Consider the following 26,736-nt stretch of genomic DNA (forward strand, 5'->3'; position numbering starts at 1 on the left):
ATTTTTAGAACGATTAGCAGCTTCGAACTCAAGAAGAATCAACACGTGAACTAGGATTAAATGAAAGAAAAACAACAATGTGGCGGACACTCGATATTGCAAAAGAAAAAATGAGGAAAGTTCCCCATCTAAAACTGCATCATAAAATCGACAGAATAGAATGTGCTACTGAACACATGACGTGGAAAGGTGAATGGAATGAGGTATGTTTTCGTGATGTGGTATTGAACATATTTTGAACTATACATTGATTGTAGGTCATTTGGAGTGTTGAAAAAAAGCTCAGTCTTGATGGACCAAACGATTTTTCGCACTGTTGGCCAGATTCGGATGGACAGTGATAAGTACATCCATATCATAGGCAATTATTTGAAATCCTATTTGAATATATGGAACAACAACCAGTTGATATTCCAACAAGAAAACGCTTCCCTACATGCCAGTAAGAAAACAAAGAATTACCTGGAAAGTATGAAAAGCTATCATTCTGAAACGCAGTGTACATTTTAAAACCGTCAAAAACTATAAATAACATATATAGTAGAAAGGTTTCGCAGAATTACATGTTTTAACGATTTTTAAACAATCTGTTTTTATAGCTTTTTCAAGAGGTTGTATAAGTTTTATAAAAATAAGAGTCATAGTATATTTTTTTTAAATATAGGGTAACTGTACCAGTATGGGGCAGGTTAGTGCAGCAGTTTCACAAAAACTGTCCGTACGCTTATTGATTTATTATAAATTTACTAGTTTAGTTTTATAAATTTTATGGTGCCCATTTTGGTCATTTTGCTGGCAGTTTTAGCATTCTCTTTGGTGTGAGTAGACATTGAAGTTGAGTACGGCTTCGACTGGCTCACAAATTATTATTTTTCTCTCGTGCTATTGGATTATTTCTAGTGAAATTGATGATATTTGATACCAGAACTGTCATTTTGTGTGTCGACATACGCAGTGTAGTGTTTTGATCAAATTTTATATCAATATTCAGTAAAATCAAAAGTGTGTTATTGTTTCATGTTTCGGCAGGAGCCCACAGCATTGATTTGTCAAAAATCAGCAAACCACACTTTCATCGTTTTACTGCTCTGGTTCTTTTAATAACGAAATCTGAAGAAAACAATTTGAACTCTGCACATTCTGTTAGATGTTTTGAAAAATATAATAAATGATAAAAAATATAATATAAAACTTCGTATATGAATAACAAATGAGCATATCTCTATTTAAAAAAAATATTTGTTGTGACAATTTTCAACGCGGTTTTTCATAGTTGCACGTTTTTGGTTACCCTGCCGAATACAGGTACACTGCCAAATACTGGTACAGTTACCCTTTTATCAAAAAAAAAAACAAAAAAAAAACAAAAAAAAAACAAAAAACAAAAAAAAACAGGTAATAACTTTTATGAAAATGCAAACCTAAAAACATTGGTTGTTCAAAACTATAAGTTTAATTTGCCATGAGAGCCTTACCAATTTAGTGAAAAATGGTTCAAAACTGATCCGAATAAACAATAGCGCCTCAAGAACGTTTTTTTAGCAGAACCCAAGTGTTTGTGTTTGTTACAGATACAGTTAGAGAAATGTAATCATAACTAGATTTTTGTTACAATTTTTCCTGATATGCGAAAACCATCATTATGACCCTAATTTACAGTTTTTTTTTTGGTGGTACACATGACGGTTAATAACAGCTTAAACCACATAAACATTTCATCGTCATTACTAAGGCTAGAGCGCCACTGCAGCAGCGCTCCTCCGTTCCGGTTTTTATTAGTGAACAATAATAATTACAGGTTTAAAAAACAATCCCCTCCCCCCCTCCGCTCCCGAAAACACATCTTCTTACAATGGATTCGTGGGTGGCGCACCGGGCCCGCTGTCGGCCGCGCCGGACGGCTCGAGCCGCTGGTACAGATAGTCGTACAGATCGTCCGGCTCGTTCGCGCCCGCGGCCGGTCCCGACCTCGGCCGCGCCCCGTACCGCACCAGCAGCCGGAACAGCCGCGGCACGGACACCTTCCGCACGGTCAGAAACCGGTACATGCGCACCAGCCGCTCCTGCAGCCCGTCCTCGTTGCAGGTGAAGTAGAGCAGCGGGCGGCCGACCACGCACGCCACCATCAGCTGCAGCAGCGCCTTGAGCGGCGCGTGCCCCCCGAACGCCCCGCAGCCCCAGTTGCCGGTGGCGATGCCGGGCAGGGGCCGCTGGCCCTCCGGCACGTAGCTGAACCCGACGTACGCCTTGGCGAGCTCGCGCCGCACCGCCCGCTCCTCGTACTGGTTCACCGATGGCTGCACGCGCAGCGCGTCCAGCCCGACGATGTAGCAGCGCCGCCGGCCGCTCGCGTCCCGCGGCGTCCCGTCCCGGTGGTCCGCATCGAACGCGAACGCGGACGCGTAGTTCGCGTACGCGCAGTACTGCTCCGTGCCGAGCACGAAGTACGCCTCGGTTTCGCGCAGCGACTCGAACAGCAGCCGCCCGACGAGCAGCTCCGGATTGATGACGCACCGGATCTCCTCCTGCACGCAGCCGTGCCCGATGACGCCGCCGCCGAGAAACCGGTTCGCGAACACCATCTGCAGCAGCCCGGTGCCCTGGTCCTCGATCGTGCCGTCCGCGGCCACGTGCAGCGGGGCCCGCTCGGCCGAGAAGGTCGCGTCGACCGCGGTCCAGTCGGGCACGGCCGGCTTCCCCAGGCAGCGCCGCTCGTACGTCAGCACGCCGGTCGGCATGCCGCCGGGGCAGCAGACGCGCCGGAAGTAGTGGCACAGGCACTTGATCTTCTCCACCACCGACTGGCTGGTGCCGGCGAACAGGGGCGCAAAGTTGGTGCCGGGGAAGCTCTTCTCCATGCCCGAGCGGGGCGCCGGGAAGGTGCAGAGGAACGCGTTCGCCAGCAGGCAGGCGGCCTGCTCCTGCGTCATCGAGACGGCATGGTTGTGCCACTGCAGCAGCAGCGGCACGGGCGTGCGGAACAGCTCCACCAGCCGCAGGGCGAGCCGGACGATGCGCGGCAGCGTCTCGCCGAAGAAGGCGGCCCGCTCCGCCTCGTCGCACTGCTCCTCGAACAGGCGGTGCAGCGCGCCGAACTGGCCGCCCGCCCGGTACTCCGGGTTGTACTGGACGATCGCGTCCGCCAGCTCGCGCGAGCTGCCGATCGGTTTGGCGAGCGCGCGGCACACCACCGTCCACCGGCTCTCGACCGCGTGCGAGCCGTCCGCGTTGCGCATCATGCACCGGGCCATCATCGGCAGGCGCAGCGTGACGCCGCAGGGCAGTGGGGGCCGGGGTCCGGCGTACGGGGTCGGCGGTTTGTCCGCGTCCGGCTGGTACGGCAGCTCGTACAGCACCGTGTGCTGGTCCGAGCGCTCGATCGGCGGGAAGTGGGCCAGCTCGTACGGATCGGTCCGGTGGTGGTAGATCGCTTCCAGCGGGCAGCCACAGTCGCTCGGCTCGGCCGGCCCGCCACCATCCATACCGCCATCCAGGCAATCTTTGGGCGCGAGGGATAGGGAGAGAAAGTTTCAGGTAAATACGTGTACGCAAGGCGCAACTCGTTACAGGCTGCTACGTACCATTCGCTGTGTCCGCTTCCATTGTGCCGGCGGGTGGGCAGGGTGAAGTGCTGTGCTGTCTGTGACCACCCGTCCGCCCGGATCCGTTTCCGCCAACTTGCTCACCACATCCACATGAGTGCTGGAAAAGGGAAAGGGACATTAGCACTCCAACAATGGAGGGAAATCGGCACCACTCACACACACACACAGCCTCACTTCATGTACGTACAAGAATCAGATATCGGGCAACGTGTGTCCGGCAGCGAAATGGAGCGAGCCGAAAATGTGGAAAGAGCCACGGAGCGTGTTGGAAGAGAGCGAACGATCCGTCCTGGGTTAAATTTACGGGATAACTTCGAGGCTCACAGATCGCTCCCCCCCTACGAACGGTGCTGTAAACAAAGCACTGTTGTTGCCCGCCCGCAAAACCGGCAAACGTCAAACGTCAGTGTGACAGCTGGGTGTACGTGCGCAAGGATCGCCGTTCAGCCCCAAGGTGAATAGACAACGTGTCCTGCAGTCGCTTGCGATAGGCTCACCTTTGCCGTACAGCAACTCGGTTTTCGACGACAAAATTTTTGTATTGTTGCAAAGTGGGCAAGGGCTGTGTAGGAACGAGGTCAAGTATTAGTCAAAATCGGTTTGGCCATCTTGGATGCCATTTGAGAGCGTTTCTACATACACCGAGACTGCAGCTGAGAGATGGCTGTGAGAGAATTGACAACCGGTTTCTCACGCTGGTGTGTGTAGAAGCTCTGAAAAGTGCCGAGATGAGACTTTTAAAATGATGTTCAAAAAATCCATTTTAATCGCTAAAATGAAATCAAAAAAGTTTCCTTTACTTTTTAATAATGTTTCTACGATTATTAGACGGCAAAAATGCAAACTATAATTGATCGATCGCTATAAACTGCCAATTCAATTTTTTCTCAGCTCCATCGTTCTTTGCGTGCCGAGGAGAATTCCCAAATAGCCAGCTCGTACTTTATAGCTGAATTAGGGCTGTTTAACGAAAAATCGTTCCGATGTCGTACTTTGTGGCTGATTAAGAGATAGACGGTACTTTGCGGAACTATGGAGCTTTTTAACAGGCACATGGTACTCTTTGGAACTTTGCGGCTGATTAGCACTATGTGTAGGGTTCATGATGGAACTTGAAGGCTTGTTAAGAAAGGGTACTGAACTTGGTGGAACTTTATAGCGTTTTAATGCATGACATCGGTACAAGGTGGCTCTTGTCAAAGTGTCAAAGACGGACCCCGGCAATAATCTCATTGCTGCTGCACAAGTTAGATTCGTTAATTGAAGAATGAATATTGAGTGAAGTGATTGTGAATTATCAGTAAATTGTGTAAAATTTTGTGTAATTCTTCAATACAAAGGATTAAAAAATATACATATGTGTTTAAACCAAACAAATCTTGTTGTTTATTTCATCGATGACGCTTGCTTGAAAATAAAACACAAAGAAAAATAATCCCTGGCATCGTGGCATAAGGAAGCTGCTTAGGCGCTGTTTGAAAGACCCACATAGAACTTTGATGCTGTTTATCTACTGCAAAAGGCGAATTAGAGCAGCGATCTTTAGCGTGCCAAAATGAGCTGCTTAAGCAATTCTGGCTATTTGGGTTCTCTCACCGAAAATACTGTCAGTCGCTGTCAAAGCATGCTGTCAGTTATTTTCTCAGCTGCATTCTCGGTGTATGTAGAAACGCTCTGAGTCAAAAATAACAAGGTAACGGAACATGTCGTTATGCTGTAACGCAAGCAAATGTCATATTCCCTTAAGAAACTCTATTTGATTTTTAACGGCTTTAAGAAACTGTTAATAATCAAATAGAGTTTAACTACTTGGGTTGAGTGATGTGATTGTGATTGTAGTAAATTGTGTGAAATTTAGTGTAATTCATGATTTAAGGATTTAAAAATTAATACATGTACAGTGGAGCGCCGTTTATCCGGGTACTTTTTATCCGGTTGTCCATTTATCCGTGCTGTTGAAAAATGACAGCTCAATTCCAAATAACCAAATCGGCCTTAACCCACTGTAAAGCCACTTCAAACCCACGTGGGTTAGTGGTGGTCGATTCAGTCGTTAATCCACCAAATTTTAGAACAATCGGAGCTGTCAGTTCCGATCATATGTATTGACCTTGCCCGCACTTGGCCCACCTTTTCCAAACATGTTGACGAGGAAAAGATGGATCAAAGGCGGGTTAGGGTCAATATGCTTAACAGGATTTTAACACATCGATTACTTTAACTCATTCACTTACATCACAGCATAACGTCGGCAATATTATAAATCTATAAACTGTGCACTGACCAGCAAAATTAATGAGTCCATTTGCAAGTAAACAAACACACACAAATATGTTTTACAACAAACGAACTTTAACCCACACGTTTAATCGCTTCCTTTGCACAATTAAACACATTTTGGGGTGAAACATGTTGAGCAAATTAATTACCCGTGTATAAAAACTTACTTCAACAACATTGAAGTGAGCGCTTCTGTCGCCGTGTGGCTTAACCCACCAAACTGACAGTGCTTTGGCTTTGTTGCATGTAACTGAATTTTTAGTACAGGAAATGGCGTTTTTGGTATCTTGGTTATTTGGGTATACATATATGACATTGCGTGATATTGAAATAATGGTTTACAGAGAATTTTGTCATAACAAAATACGCTATAATTCATGGAACATTTCAAATATTCTCATTGGAAAAACATAAAGTTTATAAAACTGGCATGGTTTTACCTAAACATAATATTAATTTCAAAAACAAACCAGGATTTTGTGATAAAATAAATACTTTGACTCATTATCCGTGTTATTCGACTATTCGTGCGAAGTCGAGTCTCGAATAGTGATGGGTAAATTCAACAAAAATCCGGAATCGCTTCCGGATGACTCCGCCAAAATTGGAAGCGATTCCGGAAGGTAGGTGCGAAACTCCGACCTCGGAGCCGTCCGGAGCCGTTCGGAGCCGTCCGGAGCCGCTAGTCGGCAGCCGGAGCCGGTCGGAGCCGTCGGAGCCGTCGGAGCCGTCCGGAGCCGTCGGAGCCGTCCGGAGCCGTCGGAGCCGTCCGGAGCCGTCCGGAGCCGTCCGGAACCGCTAGTCGGCAGCCGGAGCCGGTCGGAGCCGTCGGAGCCGTCCGGAGCCGTCGGAGCCGTCCGGAGCCGTCGGAGCCGTCCGGAGCCGTCGGAGCCGTTGGAGCCGTTGGAGCCGTTGGAGCCGTTGGAGCCGTCGGAGCCGTCCGGAGCCAGCCGGAGCCGTCCGGAACCGGCGGAGCCGTCGGAGCCGTTGGAGCCGTTGGAGCCGTCCGGAGCCGTCGGAGCCGTCGGAGTAGTTGTAATAGTCGGAAGCATTCTGAAGCGCATTTATTTCCCAATATTAGTGATAATTTTATTGTAAAAAACAGCTAACGAGTAAAAAAAGAGTCTTCTTCATTTATTGATATGAAGTTTTTTTGTGTGTTTTTTTTTTCAAAAATAAAGCCAAAAATAATTGTTTGCTCCGTATATATACATAGGAAAAAAAATGAATCAAATTAGGAGGTCAAGGAGCAATAGATCTATGACGGGAGGTGGGTTTGATAAAATACGAACGAGGCAGACGAGTGTAATTATGGCAGTTTTGCACGGTTGTTTACATTGACTAACGTGTATGGTTTAGGCCGCACTTGTTTTTTACCGAATAACATGATGGCACATGGACAAGACAAAGAATATAACTATCAATCATCCGTCCATCTTTTATGAAAATAAAGATCAATAATAGTTTGATTCATAGTTTTTCCCTATATATACGGAGCAAACAATTGTTTTTGACTTTATTGTTTAAAAAAAATACAAAAAAAACTTCAGAGCAATAAATGAAGAAGACTCTTTTTTTACTCGTAAGCTGTTTATTTAAAATGAAATCATCGCTGATATCGGGAAATTAATGCGCTTCAGAAGACTTCCGACTATTACAACGACTCCGACGGCTCGAACTGGCTCTGTCGGCTTCGACGGCCCCGACGGTCCCAACGTCTCCAACCGGTTCTGTTGGCTCCAACGACTACGTCGGCTCCGTCGGCTCCAACGACTACGACGGTTCCGACCGGCTCCGGACGGCTCCAACCGGCTCCGTCGGCTCCAACTGCTACGACGGCTCCGACCGGCTCCAGCTGCCGACTAGCGGCTCCGACGGCTCCGGACGGCTCCGACGGCTCCAACGATTCCGGACAGCTCAAACGGCTCCAACGGCTCCAACGGCCCCGACGGCTCCGGACGGCTCCGACGGCTCCAGCTGCCGACTAGCGGCTCCGGACGGCTCCGGACGGCTCCGACGGCTCCGGACGGCTCCGGACGGCTTCGACGGCTCCGGACGGCTCCGGACGGCTCCGACGGCTCCGGACGGCTCCGACGGCTCCGGCCGGCTCCGACGGCTCCGGACGGCTCCGACGGCTCCGACGGCTCCGACGGCTCCGGCTGCCGACTAGCGGCTCCGGACGGCTCCGGACGGCTCCGACGGCTCCGGACGGCTCCGACGGCTCCGACGGCTCCGACGGCTCCGGCTGCCGACTAGCGGCTCCGGACGGCTCCGACGGCTCCGGCCGGCTCCGACGGCTCCGGACGGCTCCGACGGCTCCGACGGCTCCGACGGCTCCGGCTGCCGACTAGCGGCTCCGAACGGCTCCGGACGGCTCCGACGGCTCCGGACGGCTCCGACGGCTCCGACGGCTCCGACGGCTCCGGCTGCCGACTAGCGGCTCCGGACGGCTCCGGACGGCTCCGACGGCTCCGGACGGCTCCGGACGGCTCCGGACGGCTCCGACGGCTCCGGACGGCTCCGGACGGCTCCGACGGCTCCGGACGGCTCCGACGGCTCCGGGCGGAATCGACGGTTTGAATTTTTCGGAATCGGAGCCGGAGTAGCAATGCTCGGAAGCGATTCCGAGCCGTGGGTGCGATTCCGGCTACCCATCACTAGTCTCGAAGAGCCCGGAAAATCATCGCTCCACTGTGCTTAAACAAAACAAATCTTGTTGTCAATCGACAATTATTTCATCGATGACGCTTGCTTGAAACTAAAACACAAAGAAAAATAATCCCTGGCACCGTGGCATAAGGAAGCTGCTTAAGCGCTATTTAGAAGGACCGCCTCGAACTTTGATGCTCTTTACATACTGCAAAAGGCGAATTCAACCAGCGATCTTTAGCATGCCAAAATTAGCCTCGTTTGATGATTTTGTTTCATTCGGAATTTGTCACGACTCTGTCAGTGAGATTTTGCAGAACTGATCACAGTAAAAAAAAACATGACATAGTGACTGACCAAGCGATGGTCGCAAATATGTCACGAAGCTTATATTGATCGATGATACCAACTGTTTGAGCATCACCTCTGATTATCACAATTGAGTACGTGACGCTGACATGGATTTTATATCAACGACCCTTAATCAATTCTCACTTGCTTCAGTTCTGATGGTTCATATTGGAGTTTTCTATTTCAACAATCGTATCACCGTTCTAGTTCCAGCGATGCATATCGCGCGATATAATTTTTTTACAGGCCGTCCGGTAAAATCGCATCCAATAAGCGAAAGGCCACGGGAGTGACAAAATGCTGACAAATTTTTCAAAATGTGAGCTTTTGTCACTTTTTTGAGCTTTTGTCAAAATTTTGTGACCTGGTGCAGCCAAGAAAAAAAGTTGACAAAAGTTGACAAAATTTGACGTTCGTGAAAAAGCGTAAACAAACAGCTATTTGGCGCAGTTGTGACCCATTGTTATGATAATAATGCTAAAATGCATGATTCTAATTGATTTATGTACCTAGTTAGTGCTTCTTAAACAAAATATCGATGATATTCAGATGTTGGAGCTTTTTGTCGCTCTTGTGTATGTTTTTGGTGCGGCCACGAGAAAAGCTCTTTTTTGCAGTTGACAAGCAATTTTGACAAAGTTGAAAATTTTTTCAACATTTTTTCAGCTCCGTGGCCACGCGCTAAATGGAGCGATGCAACTGGCCTAATGGTACTGTCTGTTCGTCACGTTTGCTTGCCTTCTTTGTAACCGATATGGTTGGGAGCGGACCGAACCGTGCTGTATCGAACCAGCTGTCACATTTATCACCACTCAATTTGACAGACGGCGTTTAAATAACCGCACAAAAACAAACTCCTGCAAGCACTGCTGCTCTTCACATGGAAATGCAGCAATACTGTACGGATGAAAATATTGGAATAATGCATAGCCTACTTTGGTTCCTTCTAAATGCACTAGAATTTGAACAATCTTTTTCCTCCTTCAAGTTCAACCACAGCGAGGAACTCCCTTTCCCCCGGGCCGGACTCCAAAATATTGGCGAAAACGTCAATGTCATATGGTTTCTGTTATTGTTGCTGTTTCAAGCACATGCGTGCACGCACTCGGGGGGAAAAGCAAAACAAAAACACACACACACGCTTTATTTTCCCTCGCACGATTTGTGAAACCCGTTCTGGGTCCCAAAAGACGGTATCCCGGTAGCAGCGTGATTAGAAGGTACGTGTTTGTGCCAGTTTGAATCGTTCGGTTTGTTTTTCCTCGCCAATTTCGCTACCGTTCTAGTGTGCACGTGTGTTTGTGCTATGAAGGGGGTGGTGGGTGCATGCCCTATAAAGCGTTTGTGTGTGTGTGTGTGTTGCGCATTTTTCTTGTTTCGCAATCGCTGCCAATAGTCTATCTCGGAACCCGGAGTCCCGCTAAATACACAGGATGATGCAGCAAGGCATGCGGCTTGTGGTAGCTGGACATGCAATGTCGGTAAGTGTGCCCGATCAGAGTATTTACCGGCATCAGTATGTGTATATGTGTGTGTGTGTGTTTAAGTAGTATGTGATTGAACTGTGCATAAAAATCTATGTTGACACTGTCGAGAGCCCTCTTCAGACGGACCCAATCATATCTCGCTAACCGAACACATCAGCTGTTTGTAAGAAGATGGATGCCAAATGACTGCATGCACTGCTGAATTACGCGGTGCATGCAATGCAATGCCAAATGCAACAGCTCGACCGTACCAAGGTAAGACGACGGCAACGATGATGATTATGTTGTTCTATGTTGCTGCTCCATCAGCTGATCGTACTAGAGAGGTGCGCGCGTTTGTGTGTGTGTGTGTGTGTGTGTGTGTGTGTGTGTGTGTGTGTGTGTGTGTGTGTGTGTGTGTGTGTGTGTGTGTGTGTGTGTGGGATTTCGAGATTGGAAATATGTATTGCGGACGGACTTGGGCACGTTCAATAGCATCGACTGGTGATTACTTAACCTTCATTTCCAATAGCTACCTACCCGGCTATGTTTCGTTCATTTATTTCATAATATATTTTTGCTGAAGAATCGTTTTGAACCGTAATGTTCAGAATACACAGAAAAAAAAACTGTGCTCTAAACAGTGGTCCAAAAATCGGAATTTTAAAATTATGTTTATGTACTTACAAAAAATTTCATATATTTTTAATGGATTGATTCTGTCCAGAAGAAGAATTCCACTCTCAAAATGTATGTATAACGGTGTTTATTCTCTTGCTTAGTAAGAAACACATACATCAGTTCTGAGAGTGTTGTCGCAGAACAAGTTTTTTTCTACACAAAATAGTAATAACAATAACAATAATAAACAGAAAAACATGCTCTACGTAAAATTCCGCTCCATTATTCCGAGCATGTGAATTACATTTGCGGCACGGATTTTCCTATCGGAATCTAGTTAGTATTGGCCCGGTTACAGGACTGGGCATCACAGATCTTCGTGGACTTGTCGCTATGTCAGGGATGTACCCAGCGATGCCAGATTATGTCTAGGTTTGACGGACATGCAAATAGTTTAAATAATAACGGCAGTTTTTGGCCACTTTTTGAATGGATTTATTTGTTTGCAATGGATCTCGTGTCGGCTTGCCTTCATTCGGGGGAGGTTTTCGCTGTGTATCAAGTTTCAATTGACGCCTCAATTGTATCTTTTAAGTTTATGTTTACGCCATAGTTTCCATATCCCATATCAACTCATTTTATATTCTAACCCAAGTAGTTATCTTGATTTTTTTCATCACTTTGAGGATAATTTTCGGGTCGTGTTGACGCACCCGTTAGCAGTCCAGAATCTTCTTATTTTACTTATGCTATTGGCCCTCACTTTACAGTCCTTCTGTACTTATCAGTATAAAAAAAAACTGGAGAATCGGTCCTTGCTACTGGACGATGTTCCGGATGAGAATCCTGTGTTTTAACTTTAAGATCCTCAGTTTAGCCCCAGTTTCCGCCATAGGATCATTCTTCCCAATACCTACTACCTAAGAGTAGGTCGTTCAAAATTCCTGGCAGTCGGGCATAACCCGATTCTTGCTGATGTGCAATAATGACATACATTTTTGATCCAAGCCTTGATCAGTTACCAGGTTTTAGGATTTTGGCTCAATAGATAGGTTATCTATCCCTCCATATCCGACGTTCAGTTAATGGATTTCAACGAGCAAAACTCTTCTTCTTCCTCTTCTTCTTATTTTGAGCAACAACATTGCTTGTTGATTTCAGTTTGTCATAGCCGCTAATTGCCTTGGCGTAGATGTAAATGACTGATTGGTATGCCCATAGCAGGATACTCAGTTCTATGTTTGAGAGGTCTGGTTCATATGGGTCTTGAACCATGACGGTTATGTTGTTAATTTTTGTCCCGGATCAATCAGTCCCAAAATGAATCCACCAATCGGAATTAATGTGTTGAATTGATAGCTACATTCCACTGCCAGTAGGATTATAGCAATGGGATCTAGCTAGTTTTCATTTAAGGATACATATTTCACGAATCGTCAAGAACTTACAGGAAAAACCTGAAAATCCCCGTAAAAAAATTTGAATACTCATTGCAAATTTCAACCACGACTACGCCAAGGAGAAGGATGTTAACTTTGGAGATGTATAGTCTGTAGCAACCACGCGTTCGCTGCCAAGCGTGTTTCTACGCAATCGCTAAACTTTCCCACGGTGTTTGATGAGGTCAGCGATAGATAAATTCCGGAATTAATCCTGTAATCTAATAGGGTCGTAATAAAGGGGGTTTCGTTTCGATTTAGTCGTTAATTGAATCTGATGATAGCATCAATGGGTTTACTTACATATTTATATATTCCATTTCCCATGTTCAGGGTTATTACAAGCTAGCGTGGATTTCGCGCGTTATTACTCGTCAATGGCGGATTTTGTGGAAATGAAACAATAACGTATGAAATCTTCATTATTTTCACGCAACGATCAAAATTAACAAACTTGTCGTTCGAAGCAATTGCGGCTGATGGTTGCAATGAGAAGGCATACTGATTCTGCGTGTACGATGCATACGATGCAAAAAATGATTAAATACAGTGGGATGTGCTTAAGGTGTAGTCCTCTGAGATTTTTTTCTTCTTTTCAAGATGCACATTTGGGTAGTCCCGCCATATTCCATATAGTTTTTGCGAGGTGCTTTCATATAGCTCTACGGTGCTTGGATGGGTCATAGCAACGCAATGATTTATCATTCCTAAGAAATTGTATGAGAATACAGAGAATACAGTTCTTCCATCTGAATTCCACTTTTCTCGGCAAAGCAATTGCTGATATGATTCTGGGAAAAATGCTCCAAGGGCTGGAAGCTGCCAGATTTCCTTTAGACCACCAGGTCAGGATTTGCATGTCGCATGCGTTAGCAGGGACGGCTCAAAAGTCAACCAAAGCCTTGGGCTGATACGTGAAATAGTGCCAATTGACATTTTCGAGCACGAATAACCGGGAATTCGAGCAAATTCCGTTAAACTGGAGCCTTAAACTTCCCTTAAACTGTTCCAGCTTAAGGGAATTTAGAAAAAGTCCTGTAAAATCAACTGTGGTGCGGCTTTTTCGTTGCTTTCTACTAGATTCGATCGGAAATGATGGTTCCTATCGTTATAGTGGGTCCTGTAACCATTTTATACTTAAATAATATCGATTTTGTATAAAATAACGTCACACAAAATTTGATTTTGGTTTTTCATAAAAAAATCAAAGCTACGAATGTAAAATGAGCTCGACGGCATAGTCCATCGATAGAAGAAAGTCTAATTTGCGAACACGCCAAATCTTAGCGCTTTCAACACACTAGATCACACACAAATCTTTAATTTCAGGCGTATCGAGTACTAATCGAGCAGATATAGAAAAACAATATCGAGCAAATTGTCACTTGGGAGTAGGCCAGCTCGTTGATACGGAGTCATTTATAGGGTTGGAAATTCATTGCAAGAGTTTGGGAATGAGGTGCCTGAGTTGGCGAAGGTAGTTTACTGAATTGATCAAATTTCTGCAAATCAATGATTTCGTTCTTTCTCAAATTTACGAGCTTTCTTTTCGGTTTGGTTGGGGAAAGTTGAAGTAGACGGCGAGATAATTTTGATTTTGATTTTGATGGCGAGATAATGATTTTAAAAAGAAATATTTGTGTTTGGACAGTAAATCTACTGAAAAAATACAAAAAAAGAAAGAAATAATGTTGCCCAATTGCTTACCAAAGTATGGAACGATTGCATAGATATTCATCACCACTCTTCAAGAAGGTATGAACAAGTTTGTGGAAATATTAGTAACATTCTTTCAATTAAAGGTTTCGAAACGTAAACTCGTTTTAACTTTTGTATAGAATTGAAACTTTCACTGAAATGCTATTGCCAGGTACAGATTATGGAATAAGTATTGGCTATGCGTAGTACTTAATGATCATCTTCTATAAAATATTTTACTTCATAAATTTGTGCATTCAAAAAATTAGCAAAATAGATCTCTTTTGGAAGACGTAATCATTTGTTGTACCATAGGCAAAGCAGTTATTCACTATCCAGCATGGAGAGTCTTTGATCAGGTCAAGATTCGTCCACGAAGGTATGATCCTCCAAGGATCTGGGCGATTTCAAAAGTCAGTAATAATAAGTAATTCAGTTCGCTTTCCGAAGCGTGCATATATCAAAACAGTGCCTGCAAACTTCACCCGGCTCGTGTTCGAATCCCGCCATCATATCCTGCTCCTATTGGTAGTTCGGGTGGGTGCTGGCGGTGATAGGTCGGTCCAGCCGCTTGTAATTGCTAGGTACTTGTTTCGCATTCTGGACCTCGGTTCGCGATTGACATTGGGCGCTCGGGTACGCGCTGGTAAGGCACGTGCACCGACGACAAAGGACCCCGCCACCTTTTGTCCAGCGTTCTTTGTTTTTCGACTGTATCGAAGATGGGTTGTACGGTAGAATTCCGCCCGGTACGCTCATTACGAATTCCGTCCGTACCGTAGATCCGAGTACGACATTAATTCCCATGTGTAATGTGTGTAAATTTTAATGAAGTGACCAGGTGATTGCTTTGCGCAGCAGGAAGTGTATGTAAAATGGGCTTTTTGTTTCTGTTCGCTGCCTCCAAATTTCAGGATCCGTGGGAAATGGGCAATTAGGGGCGCACGGTAAGCCGGCTAATTAATGCCTATGTAAATGAGCCACCAGATCAGACGATATTAGCTTAATGTTGCAAAACACGGTGCGGCGAATCGATACGATACGGCGATTCGGTTGCAATCAAGGCGAGTAAGCTGATAAGGAGGGGAGAAGGTCGATAGAATTTTAAGACGACTTCTTAAAGTTCTTGGGTAGCAAAAAAAAAACCAGCGTTATCAAGCAAGAGTTGAGGCGAATGCCCTGCTTAATCACTTGCTAATGTTTTGCGCCGTTAATTGCAGACTAATTAATTCTACGTGGTTCTGGGGTTTAGCAGATGCCTTAGCAGTATGCGCCATGCGATCCGTTTTAGGTCTTATTGCTGGCAATGAGGCTGATTTTCCTGTGCCTCGGTTGAGATTGCGAAACCTCTGTTGAGATCCAACTACTATGCACAAGTTGCTTGTGTGTTTTTAAAATTAATTTTAACCCACAACTCCCAAAGTGTTCTAACCACGCAATAGATTAATAACGATCGAGAACTGAACGATCCGAATTGACGTCAGCTCCGGTGCGTGAGACTTGCCAACGCCAACGAGAACTTTGGTTCGTCTGATTTATGTTAATTGATCTCCAAAGACATTCGCTGCGCAGGGAAGGTGGGAATATCTGTACCATGGCGGGTTCCAAACCGACCGCGATTCAATGCCGCGTTGAATTGCTGCCGAGCGCCGATCTGCCGGGATTATGATAGCGAACCGGAGCGTTTTACGATGTTTGAAAATTTGCGCATTTTTCTGGGGTCTTTTTATTCGCGCGCGCAAGGGACTGTCCGAAAATTTGCGTCATTTATCTTGGAAACCGGATTGGGGTTGCTGTCCTTTGCGCTGTTTGCGTCATTGGCAGGACGAAACTTGTTGGCATCGTCGTGCAGTGGAGCTTGAGGTTCTTGTCCCAGTGGCTGTACCGGCGAGGAGTTTCAGCTTATTTCCTTTTGCTTTCGCGCTGTCAGTGTTCTAACGATGCTGCGTGTGCGCATCGAGCAGAATGTGGCAAGCAGCAGGCAGTGTTGGAGTTCCGGATTGAAGTGTGTTGGAAATTGTGTTTGGAGACTGCGCGTAGCCGGCAACTAGGCAGAAGGTAAAATGCGATAGCAGCCGAAAAATACGACTAATCCCAGAGTAGACGAATTGATTAACAACTAATTAACAACGTTCTAATTGAATCGAACAATTTGCGTGATATGGACGGGCGAAACTTTTCTTTTTTTTGGCGGTGTTAGACAGGCATTGCGGTTCATTGGAAGATTCAGGGTTTCAGAATGTTTCAGACGTCATTTCGCTTTCGTTAGGTTACGCAAATCGCAGTAACGTCTTGTTCAGGGTAGATTTGGAGTTTAGTAATCAGCAATAACAATGCAAATCATGTTACATGCTCTTAATTATAGCAGTTTAAACAGCGAACAGAAGAACAGAAGAATAGAAGAAAATAGTTTCTGTTTTGTTGGTCGTTCCACCCGATTCCAATTCCGAGCCGACTCCGAGTTGGCTCCGGAATCAGAATAAGTTCTGGAATTGAAATCCGAAGTTTCAGAAGTGTAACCATTTTCGAAGTCTTCATGAGAATGCTGGATCGTTTGGATCCGTTGCGGCTATCGATACAATCTTAGCTGCATGCATCCTAAGGAGACCAACAAAACCGATTCCGATTCCGTAGCCGATTTTGATTCCGGAGTAGATATCAGAGCCGATTTCAAATCCGGAATCGGAATTTGGTTCCGGAATTGGAATTAGCTCCGGAACCAGAATCTGTTATGGAATCAGAAGTTTCCGGTTCCGGTGCTGATTCTGGAGCCATTTTCGGAGCCGATTCCAATTCCGGAGTTAAATCCTGAAACGATTCCAGAAACTGATTCCGGATCTACTATTCGGAATCGATTGCAGAAAATTTTGGAGCTAGCCGAAATTCATTCCAAACAAAACTTCATTTTTGCCATCAACTATTTCGAATCATACAATGGAATAATTCAGGGATCTTCAAACTTTTCATTCGGCGGGCCGCATTGTTTCACAAATAACGTTGTTGTGGGCCATTTTGCCGCTATCTTTAGAATTAATGAAAGTTTAATTCTCGTTCAAAAGTAAAAAATTAAATTTTTAATTCATTAGTGAAAAAATAAGCTTTACAAAGTCATTGCGGGCCGCATTACAGGCTTTTGAGGGTCGCATGCAGCCCGCCGGTCGTTGTTTGGAGACCCCTGGAATAGGGCAATCGGTTAGGGCAGTGGTCGGCAAAGTCCGGCAAAGACGGAAAGCAACTATTCGTATTACTGAACGTACTGAACATCTTGTAGCATTACATTTACTACATACCGTCGTACTCTTCTAACTTTTATTAACTTATTAACTTTTATTTATGAATTATTAACGATTGAAGTCTTATGGGCTGGAGCAGAATACTGTTGAAAGCAAAAGCTGTGTTTTTCAAAAAGTAATTTAGGCTTCAAATGGCTTTTGATAATGCCAAACATTCACAATTTGGCCCTCTCGCTAATATCTTCGTTCCCCAAACCAACTCAGCTGTTGAATTTGGATATCGTTCTACGGATTGTATATCATGAAGCAGTTAAATACCGGTATATCAAGACTTACGCCATAAACACGATGATTTTGCTCGTTCAAAGTTACCACTAAAGAAATCAATGTAAGGATCCCGGGATCTAACGACCACCCTACTACTATTACAATTAATTTTATTAATAGGAACTACCGTTGCTTCCATCTTTAACCATGCTTGGATTATGGTATGACAGCAATCCAACAATATCACCAATCGCATTGAATACATTTGAACTCACTAATCAAATGTTTTGTTGTTAAATGTTTGATAATTTTTGATAATCCCAACCTATTCAGCAATTGGTGTGTGGCAAACCAACTAAGCCTCTGTGTGGATAACTGCAGCGCGATTACATTGAGCAGGAAACGAAACCCTTTAAACTTTTGTTACTCATAACACAGTTACAAGTTGTCTCGCGTGTCATCAGTCAGAGATCTTGGTGTGATCCTTAATTCATCACTATCCTTTCGCGAGCATTACCACTCTATAATTGCCAAGGTCAATAGGATGTTAGGATTTGGAATCAGGCAAACTCTTGAGATATAAAAATCCAATATGTCTGAAAGCATTATAAACCGCATTAGTACGTTCCATCGTAGAGTCTAACTCAGTTCTTTTCTCCCGATACTGTCACGTGTGGACGGCTAGGATAGAAAGCATACAAAAAAACTTGGGCGAGCATGGGCTTCATCACAACAATTAGATTACCTGTCACGGTGCATGCTTCTTGGTCTACAAACCTTAGAACATAGACGTCAGGCATTACAAGCTACTTTTGTCGCGAAGTTAATCAGCGGGGACATAGACGCTCCCTGTCTGCTAGAAAAGGTGAATCTTTATGCTTCTGAACGACCTTTCAGGACACGTGAGCTGTTAAGACCTATGTTCTCAAGATCTGCACATTCCTACCATGCGCCTATTTACCAAACGACACAAAGCTTCAACAAATATCAAAGATTCTTTGACTACAATATAAGTATGGCTCAGTTTAAAACCAAATGTCTCTCGTTTCCTCATTGATAGCACTATAGCTAAGTTTGTAGATGAATTAAGGATTTATTATACTAGTAAGTGTCCCAGCAAATCTATTTTAGCAAATCTATTTGAATAATTTAAGTACAAAATTAACAGAATAGTTTGCCGACCACTGGTATAATGAAATGTGTCGTCAAACGGGTAGGAGAGAATTCGAAAACAAGAGAGGAGGAATTATGGTTAGGAGAACGAGCGCATCATTAAAATAGCTTCTTCCATTCGGGATTTGAATTTGGAACGGGCCGTGCTGTGTTGTTTGTTTGGTCGTGCGTTTGCTGACTGTACCACGGCACCGAAACATTAGGTGACGGTGATTTAAGGCTACAGGTCCTGCTTGCAATCCGAAGTCATTGTGTATCTCACGCATTTTCTTCGCATTTTCTTTGTTTCAGTGATCTTCCATTTGCTGCGCCTGGGCTACCAACACGGCCCTCTACCCTCCTATTGATCTCCTGGTCATCATCATCATCAATTATCACCATCATCGGTGCCTTCGTCACCTGTTGCATTGTGTTTGTGTGGAAATCCTCCTCTTACTCCCACTATATCCGGTCGCTTGTTTGGAGAGGACCATAGACAGAGAGAGAGAGAGAGACAGAGAGAAATAAAAAAAAGAAACAGAAAAAGAAACAGAGAAGAACGTAAAGAGAAAGAGGGAGAGAGAGAGAGAGAGAGAGAGAGAGAAATCGAGCGACAAGGACAGCAAGTCGGGAAATTTTTTGTAATGCCGTCGTGTGGTGGAAGCGAATGAACCAGGTGCTGCCTGGTGCCATTCGGAGTGAAAGCGATAGACAAGACGACATTTCAATCTTCGCAACAGCAAGGCAACCACGGGCATCCCGAACGCCCGAAAACTTTCCGAAGTCGACGACGACGACGGCCCCTACCAGACGTCTTGGGAACGGCCCTGCAGCAGCAAGAGCAGAGAGGCTGTGGCCCGCGCCTAGTAGCTGCTCTCCGCGCTCGGAGCTCGGAGGCGCATTTTACGCTCTCGGCAAACCGGTACCACCGATTCAGAGCGTACACCGTCCCGCACTCTTTTACCAACCACATCTCGCTCCTTCCCCTCCTCAGCGGCCCCCCACTCAGTCACCCTAAAGAGGGCTCGAGAGAGAGAGAGAGAGAGAGAACGCGCTCCGCCTAGAGTGGGAACCCGATTGCGCAGCCCCGGATAAGTGGGTCGCAGTCGCGATAGAGAGAGAGAGAGCGCGGTACACGTTCGGGTCCCGTAGAAGACGACGGCGGTTCGCCCGGGCCCCGATCGTGTGTGATACCGTGGCTGGAAAAGTCACGCTGCGCTGCCGGTGGGACCAGCCGGTGGAGACGGAACGGGCGGTATCGGGCCGCCGATCGGGGCCTGATCGGCGGTGTGAGTGTGCGCGCGCGCGCGCGCGCCCTCGCTTAGGTCGGGTTTGGTTTCGGGTTGGAGGTGGGGCGGCAAAGGGAACGGCACCCGTTTTTGGTGGGGCACACACACGCAGCGAAACACCACTCGCACCGCGAGCGAGCATAGTATAGTAGTAGCAGAAGCGACGGCAGCATCATCAGCAGCAGTTGGCAGCAGCAGGCAGACAGACAGCAGCAGCAGCAGCAGCAGCAGCAGCAGGCAACAGGCAACGGCATTTCGGGGGCTTCGAGTGCTCGTGCGGTCCATCGAACGGCTCACAATTGTTTTGACTATGGCGTGTTTAAGTTCGTCCAACCGGGCCTGTGTCCGCGTAGTGCAGGAGAAACTGTGTCAGCTATTGGCGGTCCCGAAGGGTCCGCTCGGTCAGCAGCAGCAGCAGCGGGACCTGTCGCTGCCCGCGTCCGGTCCAGTAGTGAATGTCGGTGGCGATGGTGGAGGCGGCGGAGGCGGCCACCGGGCCGCGCTACTTTCGGCCGGATCCGGCGGAACGCCCCTGGTCGCGCACAGCGTCAGCGGCCCGATCAAGCGCAGCTTTTACACTGGCCGCGGCAACTTCATTCAACCTGCAGCTGCACTCGCCCCGGCCAGGGCTGGTGTCCGCGCGCCAGTCGGTACGGGCGCCCTGTTCGAGCTGAACCAGGTGAGTGCGAATATTTCAGTGCGTAGGGAAATGAAACTGTTCGGCAGCATTTTGTTCTCGCAAGTTGGTGCAGAATTCGAGCAAGTGGAACACACAAAAAAAAATTTGGAACAGGATATCGTTTACGGTGGCGGTCACCAGTGTGTGTGTGTGTCGTGTGTGTGTGTGTGTCGTTCGCAACGATCAACGCACCACATCAGGTCCTCATTGCAGCAGCAGCAGCAATCGTGGACGAAAAAGTTGGACTCAGGTGGCCTCCCGCCCCGGGACACGGGGTTCCACGACCCGGCGGTCGGGGCCTACCGATAACTCCGTGTGGCTGACGAAAGTGTGAAAGTTTTCATCCTTGAGGTGGTCCGCTGACACACACACACACAGACAGAGAGAGAGAGAGAGAGAGGGACGGACCGCGCGCACGTTTATGCGGTGAAGCTGCAGACGCGCTGATGACGTGCAGGCTACGTGGCAGCAGCAACAACAAACCACGCCGTGTGGACGAAGCTACTTGCGTACGAAGTTTGGGACCTTTTTTCGTCAGTCCTTTTTGTGTTTTTTTTTTCATTTTATTGTGTTTTGTTGTTGTTGTTGTTGTTGTTGAGGGGGAGAGACACGTTTCGGGCCGTTACGCAACGGTGCGCGATTACGGCAAATAATCGGAGTGGTGATGGCGATCGGCGCAAGGACCATTGCACAACACCTAAACTGGCTAATTTTTCGTTTCCATCGATCACATGCACGATGAACGGTTTGTTGAGGTGTCAAGCGACTGCAGATGGGGGACTTTGCCGCAGACGACGAACCCCTTTGATTTTTTGCCCTTTTCGATGATCGCTTTTTTTCCTTCCTTCAATTTACATTGAACATGAAGGATCCTGTTGGCTAGCGAGCTTTCTAGACGTATCTTTATTCTGCCTGCTTACTACCATTTCCCCTTAATCCTGTTGGGAGACCGAAGGTGATAATGACACCAGTGAATGCTTTGGCACCGACATCTCTTGATCGCAAGCGGTAGGGCCGACTTGAGCAGGAGCGCGTGGGTGGGTATCGTAGCACCTTGCCAGCGAGCTACCTTCATCTCCGCACCAAAATCACCTCTGTCCGTTGTACCATATGTTTATTGCCATTAGCGGCTCTATGTGTGTGTGTGTGTGTGTGTACGTATCAAGCGACGCTTTTCAGTGTGCCGAGTGCCGCCAAACCTGACCGCTCCGGGCCAAACATTGCTATTTTGTTGTTGTTGTTGTTGTTGTTAAGGTAAGGTGGTGGTTTCAACTGCTCTATCAACTTTCATTTACCCGCGGAGAGCCGCCGAATGCGCAACAACGGCTGGATAACGGCTGTGATAAGCGGGCGCAAAGGGAGAGGCGATGGAGCGATGGAGGGGAGGGGGGGGGGGGGAGGGAGGGGGATGCGAGCGTAAAGAGAGAAAGTAGTGGCGGCGGATTATGGACAACAACAGCGGAGCACAAATCAACCACAGCAACAAAGGAAAAGCACTCCGCAGCGCTGGAAGGAAAGCAGCCCGCTCAGTATGAGAGAAATGACGATAAACACTCGGAGCAAAAAGAGAGAGAGAGCAAGAGAGAAAGAGAGAGAGAGAGAGAGAGAGAGAGAGAAAGAGAGAAAAACATTCAAAGAACACATACGCACACATCATGCTGTGGCGGCCGTTTTCGGTGGATAAGAAATGGTGTTTTGGAATTCCGAAAGCCCTCCCTCGCATTTCTCCCCTGCCGTTTTTTAGCATGTCCTGGCAATGTGCTGTTGGGGGGGGGGGGGTTCCGGAATGGAAAGCGGAAACATACCGTACCGTTGAGAAAGAGAGAGAGAGAGAGTGGTTTCGACCGTACAGAGGGGTGGAACGAGTGTGAGCGAGTGCAAAAATTGGGATACACCGGGGGGGTGCATAGCAAAAACGGGGTGGAAAGTATCGAGCGCCTCCCAAAAGAGAAACATGAATCGTCCCTCCCCCCCCCTCCCTTTCTTTGGGAGAAAGCAATCTTGAGGCCACATTCGTACAACGCACACACACACACACACACACACAGTCCCGGTCTCGTGTGCGAGTGGATTCCCAGCAGTGGGCCACCCAAAATGTAGCATACCCTATATTTCAGAAGTGGGAGGGGGGGGGGGGAGGGGTGGCAGGTTTGGGAAAAGCGCACTGGTTGTCTCCTATGTTTTGATGGAGCGTGGCTAAACAAAATGTCCCGAGCGTGCGGCGGAAAAGATGGATTTTTGCGCGCAAGAATTGTATTGGAAGAATGCATGCCGAACTCTTCGTGGACATCCTTCTTTCTACCTTTCACCTCCAAACAACAACCTTGCTTGTGTGTTGTTACGCGCGCGCGCGCTTGTGTGTGTGTGTGTGTGTGTGATTCCTGACCCCAAAACATGGCGGCATGATCAGCTGTGGCTCTACTATCAAACAATCCTGCAATAGGAGTGGACGACATGTGCAAGTAGGAACTGATGCTGAAATGCAATCTCACCAGTGACAGCCACTAGACAGTGTTGTACTACCGATTTGCTGCGACTCGCTAGTGACAGAGCCCAGTCTCGCAGGATATCATTTTAGGAGGGGGTGAGGGATGTGTTTATAGTAAGCGGAACTCCCAGGATGCTCTTGAACTTCATGCAAACTTCATCAATCATCAATCAACCACCAAAAAAAGACAAAACCGACCTCGAATACGGACACCGTCCCTCGAGCAGCCCGTGATGTGATAGCAGTGTGATAGCCGGTGAGGCATCAAGTTCGCCTGGTGTTCTGGATGTGTGGCCAGTGAGGTATCATCTCGAGGAAGTCAGGTTCTGCACACTCCCACAGTGTTGAATGGTGGTGGAAGTTGGAGATGTGTTCCAGTTGTGGACTACCTTCTGTGTATAACTGTGAGGATTTTCAAGACACAAGCACCTGAAGTGAGCTTAGATGTTCCGATTGAGTGCTAGGGCGAGAACCTAGCGTCCTGAACGTTGCTGGAATTTTTTTTTTCTGACGAAAGTGTGGATAGTGAATGTGATGAGTGCCACTGCAGCTGTACCTTATTGAACAACTCTCCAGAATTCAACCATGTGTGGTGCAATCGATAGCGGATGTTTACAAAACCCCCAAAGAAACCATTGGTAACTCATACTCCTGCTGATTGGAACTCTGCGTACCCTCACGAGGATTCATCAGAATGGCTCAGTGTGCACGCAGCCGCGCTCTTCTTCAGGTAGTTGCTAGAGCCATCTAGCCTGGTCGGAACTTCCAGTGCCGGACGTGCCGCAGTAAACCTATTCCATCTAGTCGACGGATTACCCTGCGCTGCCCTGTTGCTTTTCATTCGCACATTGCCCTACTCTTAGCAAGCTGGTTAACGGTCTTGGTGCGAGGTCACCGACCATTTCATAACCGAATTCGCTTTTCGCTCACTGGACACGCCGGACCCGTTTTGCCCTGGACCGGAATTGAGGTGTCAAGTTTTCAAGTCTTTTGATTCGAGCTCGGATTTAGTTTTTCAAAGTCTGAGATGGAGTAGATGTTCGACACCACTCCAGACTACCCATCACCACCGAATATATCCGTTCCAAAGTGGGTATGTGTGTGTGTGTGTGTGCGTGTGACTGTTTGGCACATAGCTGGCATAGTGAATGCAAATGGAAAGGTTGGAGATAGGAATACCAAGGCATATAACAACCACCGTGTGAGTCCGTTTGGCACGGTGAGCATATGCGCTCAGCGACCATCAGTGCTTTGATGATCCACTATCATACAGAATACCAATGTGCGTGTGAGTGTGTGTGTTTGCGCCAGAGAGCAGGTTTTCTCGTTTTACCACATACACACACACACGTCTTTGACATGTTTTCGTTAGTCAGAGGTCAAGTCATCGCCGCGGTGGGCTAGATCGCCCCATCATTATCCAAAATCAATGTCGACATAGGACTAGTAGCAGCAGCAGCAGCAGCAGCATCTACTAACATTAGGTTATATGGATTGCCTTGGAAAAGGAAGTTAAAAACGACATTTGAAATCGAACCAAATCCTCAGCACATAAAACTGCGCGATGGGGTGGGAGTTAGATTAATCGGTTTGTGGTTTGCTTCTTCTTTATGTGGGTCAATCCGAGGCAAAGCAAAACCCGAGGCGAGAGGCAGCCCCGGGCGCATACAATAAAACATCGATTTCAACTAATTCCAAGCGGCACGGTTGCATTCTTGCAACGATTGGCACTGGAGAGCATTGGGGAACGAGATGGATGAGGCTTGCGAGTAGGACATGCAGACATGCTTTGCAGCGATGGTCCGTTTTACCATCCCTTTCAAGAAACTGTTCCCTACGGGTTTGCCCGCGGTGGACGTTCCCAACGTTGAATGTCGCCAAGAACCGCTGTAGTATTCAAGTGAACGGTGCACTATTACTACCTGTTTGACGTCTTGCTTTTTTGTTGTTACCCCGTTTGAAAGCGTGATATGATGGTACGCTGTCCTCATTCGGCACGTGGGCTGACACCAATACCATTACAGCCGACAATACGAGCGAGTAACATTTTAATGTGATTAGTACTATTTTGCCGGCACTACTACTACCACTACCACTAGAGACAGCTACGTAGATACGCAGCGCCCATTATTGGTTTGCGCATTATATGCGCTCGTGTCCTCAAAAAAGGAAATATGGCAATGACTTGGAGAGAAAACTGAAGTCGTCTCGCCTTCTGCTTCTCCTCCTCGCTGGGTGTACCAGCACCACCGTCTGTAGTTGGTTGCGTCGGGCTACTACTCTACATGCGATTTGCGACCTAGTGCGTGTGTAACAATACCTTCAGCAATGCCTGTGAACCCGATAACTGCCAGCGTAATAACACGGAATCGTCTTATATCAAACGTATCAAACCACTGCTGTGGTTGATGGTGTCGGTGGCAGTGGAGCAGGCTTCACGGGGGGAAACAGGTTCCAAATTTTTTGTTCCTCCATTCCTTTTGCTTTTTTTTTTTTTGTTGTTGCCGGTTTTGGTGTGTGTGCGTGCATTCGTTCCTACCTTTTCATTTGGCCTCAATGTTTGGCCTCATTTTGTGCCGCCCGTGCGGAGGTAGTGGCACTGCTGCTTCCAATCGCTATCGGCTTCATCTGCTGAATGAAGCTGTGCTCTCCGAGTTGGAGTCATTTTGGGGTTCTTGTCCCGGTGAACCGGTGTCGGCCGAAACGAAACATACGAACCAACAACAAAATAAATAGACAACAACATTCTGAAGTCTGCAAGTGGGACACAAACTGGTGCCCTGGGGGTGTATTTCCAGGAGGCGTACTGTTTTTTGGGAAGTTAGGGGAAAGAGATATCAGTGAGGATATAGGATCGATGGTTTACTCCGGTTATATTAAAAAAGAGAGAGAGAGAAAGAGAGAGAGAGATAGAGAGAGAGAGATAGAGAGAGAGAGAGAGAGAAGGGGCAAAATACCAAAAACCGGAACGCGACCTATATATACTGTACGACCGTGTTGTGTCGTCTTTGCCGTCGTCTTCATCGTCCGAGTTGCGCGTGAAGATGACGAATCTTGCACCGTGCCGACGGAGTTGATCGAACTGCTCCCGGTGCAGGTTCCAGCAAACGGTGACGTCCTCGTCTGGAATGCAACCTGCTCTCATCGCACAGACTAGCCGCTTTCTCGACCAAGGTCTTCCGCTCGAAGGTGTACTGCGCGTTCATTGATGTATGTGCGCGCGCACCGAGTGCGGTGAGAGTCCGTTGCGGTGGTAAGGGGGTTTACGGTTTCACAGCCAGTCCACGCTCGCTCGTGCCCAACTTTCCAACGCGGAAAGCGGGAGAGCCGTGCTGTGGAGCAATCAAGTTTTTGTTGTTTTTTTTTTTTTTCGAGTTCGGCTGAGAGAAATTTCGGAAACTGTGCTACGGCTTGTGGCGCGACCCAGATTGGGGTCGGCGGTTCGCCGCCCCACCAAACAAGCGTTTGTTTGTTATTGCTCGTTCGTTTGTGTGCCCGACACGACGCGCGTCTTTATGG

The 26,736-nt window shown here is 47.1% G+C and overlaps 2 protein-coding genes across 6 annotated transcripts in view; one reads left to right on the forward strand and one right to left on the reverse strand.

Annotated features, from left to right (window-relative positions):
• Positions 1–1,713: 1,713 nt before the first annotated feature.
• LOC1271636 (poly(ADP-ribose) glycohydrolase) lies at positions 1,714–4,162 on the reverse strand. Of its 2 annotated transcripts, none has more exons than XM_061644858.1 (3): positions 3,793–4,162; positions 3,582–3,702; positions 1,714–3,499 (listed from the first exon to the last, which is right to left on the reverse strand). In XM_061644858.1, exons 2-3 carry the CDS (start codon positions 3,601–3,603, stop codon positions 1,848–1,850), a joined length of 1,674 nt encoding a protein of 557 aa, XP_061500842.1. In that variant the 5' UTR covers positions 3,604–3,702; positions 3,793–4,162; the 3' UTR covers positions 1,714–1,847. The 2 variants fall into 2 exon arrangements, with proteins under 2 accessions (XP_061500842.1, XP_061500848.1); XM_061644864.1 differs by having other exon boundaries at positions 3,764–4,000.
• Positions 4,163–9,941: 5,779 nt separating this feature from the next.
• Positions 9,942–26,736, forward strand: part of LOC4576132 (all trans-polyprenyl-diphosphate synthase PDSS1) — a 55,079-nt gene continuing 38,284 nt past the window's right edge. Inside the window, exons 1-2 of one of the 4 annotated variants that reach the window (XM_061659301.1) lie at positions 9,963–10,105; positions 19,074–20,729. In XM_061659301.1, coding sequence (XP_061515285.1) covers positions 20,361–20,729 — 369 coding nt within the window. In that variant the 5' untranslated portion in view covers positions 9,963–10,105; positions 19,074–20,360. Of the gene's footprint in view, positions 10,628–19,073; positions 20,730–23,299; positions 23,948–26,736 lie in introns of those variants that run through there. The other 3 variants (XM_061659438.1, XM_061659498.1, XM_061659360.1) reach the window with 3 other exon arrangements.

This window comes from Anopheles gambiae, chromosome X, assembly GCF_943734735.2.
Source record: "Anopheles gambiae chromosome X, idAnoGambNW_F1_1, whole genome shotgun sequence".
NCBI classification, from domain to species: domain Eukaryota; kingdom Metazoa; phylum Arthropoda; class Insecta; order Diptera; family Culicidae; genus Anopheles; species Anopheles gambiae.

Bases quoted from the DNA above. Each gene is read 5' to 3' on its own strand.
- LOC1271636 (XM_061644858.1), bottom strand. From the start codon at position 3,603: ATGGAAGCGGACACAGCGAATG. The intron at 3,500-3,581 runs GTACGTAGCAGC...TCGCGCCCAAAG, and splicing joins GGAAGCGGACACAGCGAATG to ATTGCCTGGATGGCGGTATG.